General features: G+C 45.6%; 1 protein-coding gene across 1 annotated transcript in view; it reads left to right on the top strand.

Annotated features, from left to right (window-relative positions):
• The first annotated feature begins 2,762 nt into the window (after nucleotides 1-2,762).
• Nucleotides 2,763-14,184, top strand: part of si:ch73-335l21.1 (insulin receptor substrate 1-B) — a 48,682-nt gene continuing 37,260 nt past the window's right edge. The window contains exons 1-2 of the mRNA XM_037112188.1: nucleotides 2,763-3,738; nucleotides 3,829-4,185. Of these exons, the coding sequence (XP_036968083.1) occupies nucleotides 3,837-4,185 (349 nt within the window). The 5' untranslated portion in view covers nucleotides 2,763-3,738; nucleotides 3,829-3,836. The remainder of the gene's footprint in view (nucleotides 3,739-3,828; nucleotides 4,186-14,184) is intronic.

The raw sequence follows: 14,184 nt of genomic DNA, 5'->3' as shown, positions 1-14,184 counted from the left end.
GTCCCGGCTCTGAGTGTTTCTTTATGTGTGTGTGTGTTCATAAAGTGATGATTAAAGGAAAAGTTCACCCAAATATCGCAAATCAGTCATTATCTGCTCACCTCCATGCGGGTGAAGGTTTGCAGTCCGTAAAACATTTAAATGAAAACCTAAAATGGCTTCATACAGCCCGTCTAGTGTAATCCAAGTCTACGGAAGCCCAGAGATCCAAAATTGATTTGAATAAGATGTTAATTTCACACTTTGTGAAGCTGAAATCTTCACATCAGATGCTAAATTAAAAGAGTTAGCTAAAACGCAAGACCTCATGTACTTAAGTTGTTTAGGAGAATGCTGAGGGCTTTGAAACTTCATCTGACTTTTCAGCTGTGTGGAGGTGAGTAGAAAATGTCTTTTTTGGGTGAACTTAACCCTTGAAATATAAAAAATGTTTGGATTAAAAAAAATCAAAAAGAAAGTTTTCTTATATTCAGCCAACTCTGAGTTTACGGCACACACATACTAATGAACATATGAATAATTAACTTTTACTTGTACTTGATGGTTGAATACATTCAAAAACTTGAGTACTATTTGTATGGATGACTGTCGCTCTCACTAAATTAATATTTTAGCGCGATATCTCGACTTTTCTATAACTTTTGAGCTGTCTCGGGTTGTAAATAAGTACATTTGCTCAAACACTGCACTTAAGTATGAGCTAAGGCACTTGAGCTTTGCTTGAGTATTTCGATTTTCTGCCACTTTACACTTCCACACTTCTTCAGGCAAATATGGTAGGTTGTTAATTCATTTACTAGTTACCTTGCAGATTGTTTCCTGCGTCAGAGCCAGTAGTTCATTTGATTGACAGTCAAAACAAACAAAAAACAATATATATATATATATATATATATATATATATATATATATATATATATATATATATATATATATATATATATATATATATATAATTCAATTCTACTTATATTCATACACAGAATATTTTTATTTATATTCTACATATGTATATACAAATTATATTATAAGTAACTATCTGTTTTAAAGGCTGTGCTGGTTTGTTCCAACAGCAGGGGGCGCGTGTTCTCCACTATCCTCTGACCTCGTGCGCAAGGTTACTTATGGATGCGTGTTACATAACAACATAGAGACTGCATACAAAGATAGAAACCCCTTTTACTGCTGTCAGAGGGATCTACCACTGGACCGTTTTTTTTTTTTTTTAAATTATTTACTGTCATTTCGAATTCAGAGTAAACCCAGCGCGCATTAATAATATGCATCCCGTGCGTCAGCGTTGTGATGGGACGGGATTTACTACATCCATGCAGCAGCGAGGGGCCAGACCGTCCAAACGGATCAAAGTCACCTCACTCAGACAGTCTGAGAGGAGGTGGAAAAGCGAGGCGTCCCGAAACGCCTCATTTACTCAGTCACAGCAGCTTTATCTCCTGATTGTGCATCGCTTAGGAGTCGATAATCACCATTAAAACACACGTGTTTACACAGGATTCACAGGATCACCGTCAGTCTAGGTTTTTTAAAAAAAATATTGACATGTGTCCTCCTGCTGCATTCGACGCAGTAAATGTTAAGTCTGGTGCGTTAAAAGTTGATATACTGCTGTATTAACAGAGCACAGAGGCGGATCTTTCTTTCTTTCTTTTTTTTTGTTTCCCACAATAAATAGAACAGTATGGACTCATGCGAGCGCCAACACTGAAATATTACTCCATGCACACACACACACACACACACACACACACACACACACACACACAGTGGAAGAGGTGCTGCCTTCGCGTCCTGTGGGAAATATCGAATCAACTTGAGTGAACCTCAGGTGAACTCCCCAAAATGCAAAGCAAGAATTGGGCAAAACTCACGTGACAGGAGAAAATGAAATACATGATTGATAAGACAAAGACGTCAGATTCAAGGGCTATGTTGTGTTTTTTTTATTTTAAGCATATATTAAACCATATACAGGACATGACTTCTGCAAATATGCCAGGGGAGCAATCACAACACCTGATAGAGGGGAAAAATAATATGGCCAGTTTATGAATGGGTGATACTGTTAGTGGATGTCATAATTAATAATCATTATCATCACTGTGTAACCTAGTGTTATGTTAGTACACTGGCATCAGTTACTATGTCAGAGGACCAACGCCTTCAAGTTCATTGTTCATCAGATGATTGCTTTATTGTGGTGGGATTGAGAACACTTGTGAGTAAAATAGCAATATTTCAGTGACACAATCCCGTTAGAAATGATAAACGTCTTTATTCACAGTTAGTGCTCACGTGGTGTATTTCCCGGAAAAGGTGTTTCGCCGAATACACACATACAAAACAGCAATTTACATAGATATCAACTGTGTATTGAAAAACAGTGTTCACAAACAAAAGAGGAAGAATGAAAGAAAACAAGAGGAAGGTCTGGAAATACATAAATGAGTTCACATGCCAGATTCACTGCATTTTATTGTTGATGTCTGAAGTAAACTTATATTTTACTATATTACTATACTAGTGTACTACTATACTCTTAGTCTGCAATATGACTATATTGCTATATTAGTACTTTATCATTACAAAATGGCAAAATACTAGATCTGCACAAAGCAAGGCAAGCTTATTTTCGTGTATATATATATATATATATATATATATATATATATATATATATATATATATATATATATATATATATATATAATACACAGAGGTTAATCAAAGTGCTTCATGGAGGAAATAAAAAATATACATAGAAATACAGACACATTTTCAAAAGTACAGATAAAATAAATAAAAGCACCATAAGAGTTGAAAGCAGTAGAAAAAGAAGCAGTCTATCATTTAGTTTAAAAAAAAGAAAAAAAAGAAAAAGAGGGCCAAATCTTAATTATAATGGCTAAAACCATGCTTCACGTTCAGGGCACTATTACAGTGTGCTCACTTCACTTTCTCTAGATATGATTGCACTTATTTATGTTTTTAGCATCCTATTCTCTTGACTTTTCTGGCTGCTGTGATTTTCTATTTACGTTGATTAAATGATCCATCTGTAGCTATCATTAAATCCTGGTAGAGCACACTAGAATTCACGGAGGGGAAGAAAAAAACCGGGGGGTTGTGGTGGGAGCTCCGCTGTCCGAGCTCGGAGAGGCTCCGCGAACGCGGCAGTGTTCCAGAGTACTAGTACGGAGCGGTGAGTGACAGTCCTGCTCCTCCACGGTAGCTGCTCCGCGCCGCTCCGCTCCTCTCCTCTCTACAGCTACAAGACCGGAGCCGGGCCGGGCAGGGCGGGGGCTCGGGAGGGGGGAACAGACAGTCAGAGAACCGGCTAACTGTTGTGCAGCAGGACGGCCATGTGTGTGCTCCGCGGCGTGCAGTAAATGGCTTCAAACCGCTCGGACAGCGCTCGGGAACACTGTCGGCAGTAGTAGTAGCCCGTAGTGGAGAGTAGGAGGAGCTCCGCGCCGAGCTGCGCCGCATGTGCTCTCCCGTGCCCGTCCGTCGGAGAGACGAACTGCCAGCAAAGAAGAGGAGAAACTTCTCCGAGGTGCGGCCGGAGCTCCGGGTCTAACCTCCGCGGGAGCTTGCGAGCCCGTGTGCGCCTCCCCTCTCACGTTGGATGCGAGCGAGGGAGGGAGGGAGGGAGGGCGGCGGAAGCCGGGGGATGTTTGAAGCACCCTCTGTGAAACTTGCAGAAAACACGAGAAAGAGGTGAGAGAAGAGTGTTTTTTTTTTCTTTTTTTTTGTGTGTGTTTCCCTTTAAAAGAAGAAATAATAATAGTAATTCGCGGGAGTTTAAAGGACGCGCCATGGAGAGCCAAGCCGGCGAGCACCAGAGCTGCGAGGACGTGCGCAAGAGCGGCTACCTCCGCAAGCAGAAGTCCATGCACCGGCGGTACTTCGTGCTCCGCGCCGCCTCGGAGCGCGGCCCGGCCCGCCTGGAGTACTACGAGAGCGAGAAGAAATTCCGCGGCAAGGCCCCCATCCCGAAGAAAGCCCTGGCGCTGGAGACGTGCTTCAACATCAACAAGCGGGCCGACTCCAAGAACAAGCACATGATCGTGCTGTACACCCGGGCCGAGAGCTTCGCCATCGCCGCGGAGAACGAGGCGGACCAGGACGAGTGGTACCAGGCCATGGTGGAGCTGCAGTGCAAAAGTAAGCACACACACACACACACACACACACACACACACACACACACACTGTCATGCATGCACGATAAGAACCCACGCACACACTGCACTGCATGCACGACCACAACACACACTGGTGCATGCACGCTCAATAGTTTATGAGGCTCCTGCACGAGAGGCAGAAACGTGGCAATGCGCGCAGGAGCGCACTGCAGATCGGGACATGTCTCATTCCAGTGTGTTCCCAAAACCATTACGGCCGGATTCAAAGTTTACATAGCCGGAGCCCGCGCACTCCCACTCCTTGTTTAATGTTATTATTTGACGCCGGCTGGATTCTTGAGGTGTTTTCTTGCTGGTCATTTTTTTTTTTTGTTTTTTTTTTTTGACACTTTGTCCAACCGGGTCAGGGTTGTTTACAAGCCTCCTCTGACGGGAGTGTGTGTGTGTGTGTGTGTGTGTGTGTGTGTGTGTGTGTGTGTGTGCACAATCAGGGCTGCACCAGCTTATCCCTCCTCCACCAGTCCTTATCACACCGGTGTCAGCTCAAGATATTTGCCTCCAGTTGTGCTCCAGACTTTCTTGAGTCTCTCTGTCCCCCCACCTCCCTCTCTCTCTCTCTCTCTCTGTGGGCCTCCTGTGTGCAAAGCTCTTTCCCAAGTCAACTGCTCAAACACACCCTGCCCTCCTCGTGTTTGCTCTGCCTGCTCTGCTCTTTTCTGCTGACCCTGCAATATTGCACCAGGCATTGATCCCCCACGAGAGGCGAGGACGGAGAGGGAAAGAGTCTGCCAGGAGTTGCCCGAGAAGGAGCACGCCTGCGCCTTAACGTGCAAGTTAAGTTCACCGAGTGACTCTTTGCCTGTTTTTTGTTTTTTTTTTTTGCGTGAAATGCCGCTGTGTAAACACAGCTGTCCCCGCAACAGTGTGACTTTAAATCACCTGTTCAGCTCCCCCACCCTCCACCTCCTCCACCTCCCTGTGAGACGGCACGCAGGCCACAAGGGACACGCGGGTGACGCAACCTCAGCAAACGAAGATATGAGTTCAAGGTGCTTCAAGCAGCTGACATGCGGCTGACGAGGGAAATAAAGCACCTGAGGAGAGAGAGAATGATACGTAGTCATTCGGAGCCAGTTGGGTCAAGGTTGAGGTGATTTAGGAGGAGGGAAAAAAGTGTCTGCTGGTAGGAAACCTGCACATTTCGAACCTGGTGACAAGATATTTCTTCCCCCCACTGTTACTTTAACCGAGCTGGATCCCTGCGCCCTGTTCAGACCCGGTGTTAACATCCGTCCTGAGAGATCCGATCACAAGTGGTCGGCTGTGAAATGCATTTGCGGACGCACTCGAGATCCGATCACTCACACCACATTCTGAGGTGGTCTCAGCCGCTTGTGACCACATTCTTGAGCGCAGTGTGTGTGCACACATGTGTCCCGGGCCGCCTTCTCAACAGACTTCCTCTCTCCGAGAGGAGGAGGAGAAGAAGAAGAAGAAGAAGAAGACACAACAACAGGCAGAATGGATTACACGCTGCTGGATTTCCATTTATTTCGCTGTAAATGTTTTGGGCGCTCCTATCCGGCCAGTGTTTCGCAGCAGATGTTTGTGAATGCACTCTTTCAGCCATTTCAACCATTAAACCGCAGTATCCCCAGACTCCCTTAACAAATCGTTCAATTTAGGATAGATTGTTGCATGAGGAGAAACTTAAAAATGCTCTGCAGAACACAGACTCTTAGCAGTTTCTAAATCGTTAGTGTCTTCTTCGACACTGAATGCAACACATTTAGTCGTTTCTTTACTTGTGTGCATCTGTCGTGCCATCGCCTGTATGCTTCTGTGTTTTTGAAAGTTCGTCTCACCTCCCAACATAGTGCAGCTTTTGGAAAACTGTTTCGAAAACTGTTTGTGAAAGACAACATTTTATTGAAGGTAAATGTCAAAAACTACAAACGTCGTAGCCAAGTTAGTCTACTTCTTTGTCACCTGTGGAGAAAATCGCCAGACTCCATAAACAAACTGTGCAATTTTAAGAGTTACTGCGGGAGGAGAAACTTTGAAATACCTCGCGATACAGAAATACAGCAAATTCTAAATCATGCGTGTCTTCACATAAATTCTGCATTGAATGCGGAACATTAGGTTGTTTCTTTCCGTATAAAGAGTGTCTGTTTGTTGCAACTTCCGTATCTTAAGGGCCAAACACTTTGCAGCTGTTTGAGCACGACACATTTAGTTATTTACACTAAGTTTAAGAACAAAGGCAACTTTTTGTTGGTGGAAAACATGTCAAATACGACAAATTCAGTCAACAGCAAACAATACATTTCATTAATTTGTCTCCTGCAGAGAAAGTCCCCAGACTCCCTTAAAAAATCGCTTAATTTTGTGAGTTTTGGACTCAAGAGAAACTTTAGAAGCTTTGTTAAATGCCGTCGACATCAAATTCTAAACTATTTGGGCCTGCTAGTAAATTCGGCAAATGCTATAAAAGAAAAAAAAACAACTTTTCTTTCTCTGTGTTGAAACATCCATTGTCCTAAAGGATGCATGTGTTTATTTGCGTATTGAGCAGTGAAGTGAGATCCAAACTCAAGTGGCCACTCCAGACGCGTGTTAGCGCCAGGCATGGAGTGTGTATGTGTGTGCAGCCCACTTTTCCCAAGTGTTTGAGAAGTTTCCACAAAAAGATGGGGAAGCGAATGCACAGATGTCGGAAGCGGAGATCCAGGACACTGACTTTGCAGTCAAGTTCAAATAATACAATCTGCAGCCGCTAAGTTGAGCGCGCGTGTGTGTGTGTGTTTGTGTGCAAAGGTCAGACATAAAGAAATCTTGGCTTTTATAAGCTGCAGCTCAGCAGGTGAGTTTGTCGGCCTTCCAAAGGAGACCAGACAAGCAGCAGCAGCCGGCTCGGCCATCATCATCATCATCATCATCATCACAAGTGTTCTTTAAATCTACGGGGGCCGGCGTCCTGCTCTCCTCGTCTCCGTCTTTTGTTGCTTCAAGTGTTGGGTTTCTCCTGTAAATCACCCTCGCCGGCTGACAGTGACAAAGCGCTGCGGCCGGCTGCTGCGTAAACGCTGCACGCTGGCATGCTTTTTCTTGTGGTATGTGCTGCAGTTTCTGTTCATACACACAAAAAAAATGAGGCCACACAAACACACACACACACACGATTCAGGCTTGTTCAGGGAGAGTTTTGTAAGGGGGGGGGGGGGACCAGGGAGTTGCTAAGGGTCACGGCCAATCGCAGCCTCAACCTGCATGTGCGAAAATAGCTTAAATGCGCACACCGAACACTGTCAGGATTCCTGCCTGTAATAACCTTTCCCTGGTATGTGCAGCTCATACACTGTTTCAAGTCTTCGGTGTCTGGATGTTGATTGAACCCCCGCGTACACACACACACACACACACACACCCGCCTCCTCATCTACACACACACACACACACACACACTGCAACATCTCAACAGTCAAGAGTATTCGTCCCCCCCCCGCCAGTCCCAGTGGGGAGACGGTGGAATTCACAGCCGGCAGAGCCAAGAGATGCTGCACTGTCTGTCTTCACATACTTTCCAGAGGGGCACTCCTTCAATCCGATACCTGTGTAGCTGTATCAGCGGCGCCTCGGCTGGAAGTGGAATCAAAGTTAGTAAGTTTGGAGTAATTGCTTCGAGTGTGCCACAGCGAGAGGTTTTCCTACTGCGAAGCACAAATGCTTCACGCGCATGTCGTACACAGCAGCCCCGGAGCGGTGCGTCCTGGGATGCTCACCTGAAGCAGCCCAGAAAGCGTCCAGTATCGCACAGCCCCCCCCCTCCACCCCTTCGCCGCCCCACCTCAAGCCAGCAGTAATTGCACAAACACAAGCCAGCTGCCGCACAGGGCGATATTAGGATCTCGGTTATTTATTCAGCTGAGTCCAGTAAGTCCCTTTCGGGCAGCGAGTACAGTATCAGGCTCGGGGCCAGGTATTTGCTCAACTATTAGGAGGCAGTCGAGTGTGTAAAGGCTTAACCTCGACGAAACGGGGCGGAGGGGGGCGGCCCGCGATGAGACGTTTCGCCGGGGGAAGCCGCAGCCGCAGCTCACCACGCCTCCTCGGGAATAGTTGACCTCAATAAAACAGCTTGGCGGAGTTACACGTCGGAGAATGAGAGGGGGAAACACGAGCCAAATGCACAGATAAAATAAAAAAAAAAAAAAAAGGCTGCATCTGCCACGGTAGCAAAAAAAAAAAAGCAGATAAATCGGACAGGATTGTCTCAGATCGGGTCACTTGATCAACCGACAGGAAATGAATATGCAATTGTTTTTATAAATTTCTATTACACCATGACCATAGTAGTAAATGTAATGTATTTGTGTTATTGGGTCTTTTATGCATTTCAGACACTTTCTGAACAATATTTAACCTGTAAAACATTTCCAAACTGACGAAACAGGAATGTAAATGATCATTAGTTGCAACTCCCTAGGAAAATTTACTGCGACACTTGGAAAAAGGCCGTCTTCCATGACAGCTATTCGACTGTCGTTTCAGAGGAAACGGCGCTTCGATCACAATCACAAAGATTAGAGAAATCAGTCCGCTGACGTGCAAGACGACAAATGTCTTTGCACGTCTTTCTTCAGTGCACTTCCACATCTAAAATATGAGGCCGTGAGCATTGGAGTAGTCAGAAACGTTCAGCACTTCAAACCTTTGACCCTAAAGTTGCTGCACTTCTGGAAAGTACTGCCCCTCGAGCAGGGACTTTTTGGGAAATTTGAAACGTAACAACAGAGGAGAGTTGAAACCGCTTACGCTAACTGGTTCTGTCAGTTTTTTGACAGAATCAGTTGAAAACAATATGTTAAACAGTCCCTGATTCCGGCTTCTGAAGAATTCCTGCTCTTTTTTGGGCATGTATGAGAATGAAACAAATATCTTTTTTTTTTTTTTTTTTTTTTTTGTAAGGCAATGCGAGGCGTTTCAAGACGTCCCCCTACATTTTGTCGTATGAATACTTCATTCTTTTCTACAGTTTTTACGAACAAAATGAATGAATGATTTTCAGATTAAACGATAATGAACACAGTTTTGCGTTGCAAGCCCCAAACAAGAGCACAGATGGTTTTGTTGTGATCGTCGGAGGTTTGTTGACGTCCCTGCAGTACAGTAAATCTCCACGGAATTGAGTTTTCTGCGCTCAAAGCCCCCCAAAAAATCAGATCTAAAACACTTACGAAACAACATCTGTTTTCCGATGTATTGTTATGGTTATCCGTGCTAATTATTGAGAACAGTTCCTCCTTCACAGTAAATCTGTTTCCAGTCAGTTCTGTAGATTATCGTGATGTAACTTTTGACACTTTAAGTGCCACAAAACAAATGCAGTCATGTCAGACTGAGCTGCAGCCGACGAGCCAAACCTCAGCGCATCTCACCAAAGCTCTCACGTCAGATGTGTTTTGAGGAAAAAATGTGTTTTGGAGTAAACTCTTCTTTGTGACGAGTTCGTATTAGATTATGAACTAGAAAGACGGTCTGGAGTGTTTTCGTTTGGCGGCTCGGACCAATGAGATCTGGATCTCACCGGTGGCTCGCCGAGTGGGCCGATTAAATGTTAAGCTGCGCTTAAGCACTGCTCATCTCCCTAATTAGGCAGTAATTATTGCCTCGAGGGTCAGCGGCTGGTGGCACATCAGAGGCTGTGTGCTAACAAAGCTCGAGAGGAGGGAGCAGCGAGGGGAAGCCATAAAATCTAGAGCTTATAAAGTGATCATTTCAGTGCCACCGTGTCTCAGTTTTTTTTATGCCTTTTCGTCCCTTCGAGCTCCAGTCCTGGCTGAAAAGCGGTGAGCTGCCACACGGCGTTTCCTCTGCTTAAATAGTTTGCACGCATTAACACCCTTTTAATTTAATTTAACTCGACAAGCGGGACAGCCTGGGTTTATTACGGCCAGCTCTGGTCCGTCGCGACGCTGCAGCTCTCCTTGAATCTGAGTCGCAGTCAAACCTCACGAGTCTGGAGCGGCCTCGAGCGCTCCTCCCAAAGTCTGCCGCCCGTGCATTGGGGTCGGAAGCATCCCGTCAATTAAGTGCTCGGGTTTTGATCGACAGCAAAGCAGGGCCGGGGGCAACAAGATCCATTTAGTCGATGAGCACCCATATGTTGAGCGCGGTCGAGCTGCGGGGCTTTAAACGCATAGTAGCCTTTTATAGCGGGGTCGTATTGATTGCTGTTGGTTGATTAGAGCCCATTATCGCTGTCGTAGTGGAGGTCAGGAAGTGCATGAGTTTGGATTTACCGGCCCTTGCGGTGAATACACGAGAAGCATCAGTGAGGATCTTCCTCATCGACTGGTGTGCTGTTCCTCCAGGGGATGTGATACAGGAATCCCGCGCGGATTGGATGTAATGTAACACCGGTGTCGACACGCACAGCAGGAGCAGCGAGAATTGTCAAAATTTGACTTGTCTCGTTCTGATCGTCTTCTCCAAAATATGAAAATGTAGAAACGCACACATGATTATGTGTCGATTCTGGGAAAGAAACCCAAGGGTTGTCAAGTAAAATGAGGTGAAAGTGGTATAAAGCATTCTGTCCAAGGAATGTATACGGCGTGTTAAAGCGGGATAGTTTCCTGTTTCTTTCAGACGCATGCACCCTTACTAAAGCTCCTTTACAGTTCTTATCGGTATAAAAGTTAAATCCCTAAACCTTTGAACCACTCTCTGTGGCATTAACAGGCAAGCCTGCTGCACTGCCTTGGCCCCGTGAAGACCTATAATGGTACATGTGCCTCTAAGTATGTTCATGTGTACGCGCACAGGGGTGGACTCGGGATGTTTGAGGGCTAGGGGGCGAAAAAAGGGCACCCAGCTGTATGTGATGGGCACCAGCGCTCAGAAAGTTGTATCTATAGGGATTAGAGGGCGCTTCATTTCACGTTTTGTCCACTGGAATGGCACCCTAGAGGGCACCTCATTATGTTTTGTCTACCGTAGGTGCGTCCAAGTTGGCACTCTTGCAAAAATCTTTCGAACAAGGGGGCCGCCAGAGTGGGCAGTTGGCACTCCTGCAACTTTTAGAGGCCACTGAATAGTTAAATTCTGGAGAAAAACAATTCATCCACTTTGGAAAATTTGTGCAAGAGGAAACTTATTAGACCATTTTTCAACACTACGCATGATTTTGTATACTCACGATTTTGGAAGCTCCTAATATGACACTGGGGGACTTTTTCACCTGTTCTGACCTGACATAATGTCTCATTCTGAGCCAGTCTTGGCCGCAAAATTCCAAATGCCTTCCAGTTTGATGAGCACGTCTGAGACGTTTGTTTTTTTTTTGTTTTTTTTTTTGCTTCATGTTACTTAAACGGAGCCCCCCTTTTTTTGGCGTGTCTTGTCAGGGGATGGGAAAACCTTGGATGTGTCACCGATAATTTCATGCGCTTGTGTGTGAGTGTGTGTTCTTTTGACTAACACGAACCACATGTATTGGGGGAAGCATCGTGTCCCCTGAAAAGTGGTCCCAGATAAGGGGAGGGAGGGGGATTACAGCTGGTAGAGATGGATGTAGAGATAGGAAGTGGAGGAGTTGAAAAAGAGGAAAGAGGGTACACATGGCAGCCAGAGATTAAACCAACTGTTTTCACTGCTGGGTGGCTCGCTGTATTTTCTCTCGGAAATGCATGCCAGGACAGAAAACTGCACAGCTGTCCCCCATCTATCCGCGATAGTAACCCGGTATGGCAGTGGGGGGCGGTGGGGATAGGGGGCACAGTAGCAGAGAAAGGGGGTAGAAAATTGGGGGTTTAGCCCTCAGAAGTTTTTCTGTGCTTTGTTTTGTGGTATTATGGCGCAGCACAGCATGCTAGGGCAATGAGGTCAGAAACTTGAAACAAAACCCAGCGAGAGCCAGCCTGGTTCATTGCCAGAGTAGTTTTTCTCCTGATTTACAGGCTGCATTAGCTAACTAAGAAGGGGGATTACACTGTGAATCTTGCTATAAATTTCCGTCATTCAATTTTTACATTTTTTTTCCTCACAGAAGCGCATCAAATAAAAAGTGTCGCTTGACTTTTGGTCATTTTATTTTTGTTATATACCTGTAGAGCGACTCTTGTTCCATGATTGCAAGTGGGATTGCATGTTTTTCTTTTTCCATTTCTCAAATTGCAGCATGTGCAGCAAGAAATGGCGATAACCTACACTGCACTACAAGGCAGCGGGGACACTATACATTGGTGTTTTCTCAAGTGCCTAAACATGAGACTTTTTAGATTTCAAAACTCCATCTTGAACCAGATAGATTCCCACCCATTGGCACATTGCTTCAATAACAATACCCCCCCCCCCCATCCTGTCCCTGCTGTGGGTGAGCTGATACAATCCACAGGCCATCAAAGACCCCTATAGAAGACCTACTTTCTTAGGCTTCATGTGATAACCATAACAATAATCAGGCTGTCACTCAAGGGGGGTGCTGTCAATATCCCAGCAGGCATCCGGCAACCCTCGGGGTAAATATTACACCCCTACAACCCCCAAACATGCACTCCCTGATAGCACGAAAAGCAACGAGAAAGCGAGGGAGGCGCAGGGTCGCCTCAACGGTAATAACTCCGCTCATATTTAAAATCGCAGTTTGAGAAAATTGGGTTAGATTATGGCCTCTTTATGTACACTCCACGTTCTCGTGGGAGGCAAGCTCGAGCACGGCAAATAAATCGGCATGAATGGACCGCAGTGTTGGCCGTGTTGGGTTCCCCGAGCCACACATAAGGCTGAAAGTTTCATGTGCTGTGGCGGCGAAAGCGAGGCAAACAACTAGTGCGTGAATAAGCCAGTGTAAGTTGTTTTCCAGGGTGGCTGAAACGAGGCGAGACGACGAAAACTTTCAAACAAACGCAGCCGCCTCACACAAACTCTTTTATGTACTACCTCCCCACAAGGTTGTGTCAAGGTTGGCTGGATGTTTTTCCCTGCACGCATCGCCCCTCATTCGGTCGGCAGACGCCTTATTGCCTCCAGGTGTGTTTTGCTTTCATGTGCATCCGCCTTTAATCCTTAGATTCATCTCCCGCTGAGGGCCATTTTTAGTGTTTTCGTGCGGGTTCATTATGTTGTGTATAGGGGTGTCTGTGCAGAAGTTGACCGACTGATAACCTTTCATGCAAAGCGAAAAATACAGTTTTTCTCAACAGCCACCTCCGCTGAGCCTCCATGCTGCCATGAAGGTCCCCTGGAGAAAAGCCAGGGGCGATCTATAATTCATACGACTCCATGTAGGATCAGCCCTGGCTTTATGTAATCGCGAAGAAGGGTCTGTAATGTTCAATCAGTCTGCGCCCCTGCAGGAGTCTTGGAAAACCTCTTAAAGGTTTTTCAGTGCTTTTGAGAGTCGGTAAGTGTGCGGAGCCTGAGTGGCCCTGAGATGAAGGGTGTTTGTGTGTGTGTGTGTCGAAGTGCTGTTGAGGGCACAGCTGAGGTTTCGGGCTACACTGTACTCAAAACAAACAACTCACTTGTGCTCTCCTACACGACACGCTAAATGGGCTCTTGACAAGGAAAGGATACTCTTCGAGGAACATGCAGCACTGCAGTCTGACTCAATTTCGAGAAGAAACGGGCTTAAAAGTTCAATTTTAGATTAAATAAAGCCTGTAATTAGATTTTTTTTTAAATCAAAGCAATCCCTAGAATAAACTTTCCTCTTTAGAGATTCTTTAACGTGCCCTCCTTTTCCCTCCCTTAATGGCTCTCTAGTATCTCTTTGCAATCTCCCGAAGTCCCTCATTCCCTTGGTCCCCGCTGAAAAATCCCCCAAACCATCCCTTCCTGTTGTAAATCTAAATCGAGGAGGCAAACATGGCTCCTCGCACACAGAGAAAAGCAAGTACATGAAACAGCCATGCATGGCCTTGAGTGAGTCATCTAATATGGGGGGAGAGCCTCCACACACACACACACACACACACACACAGCCACTAAGCCACAGCCCTCCGTGGCTTTC

This window comes from Acanthopagrus latus, chromosome 10, assembly GCF_904848185.1.
Source record: "Acanthopagrus latus isolate v.2019 chromosome 10, fAcaLat1.1, whole genome shotgun sequence".
Taxonomy (NCBI): domain Eukaryota; kingdom Metazoa; phylum Chordata; class Actinopteri; order Spariformes; family Sparidae; genus Acanthopagrus; species Acanthopagrus latus.
The sequence above is the reverse complement of the archived record's forward strand: the minus strand, read 5'-3'. Positions and strand labels throughout refer to the sequence as shown.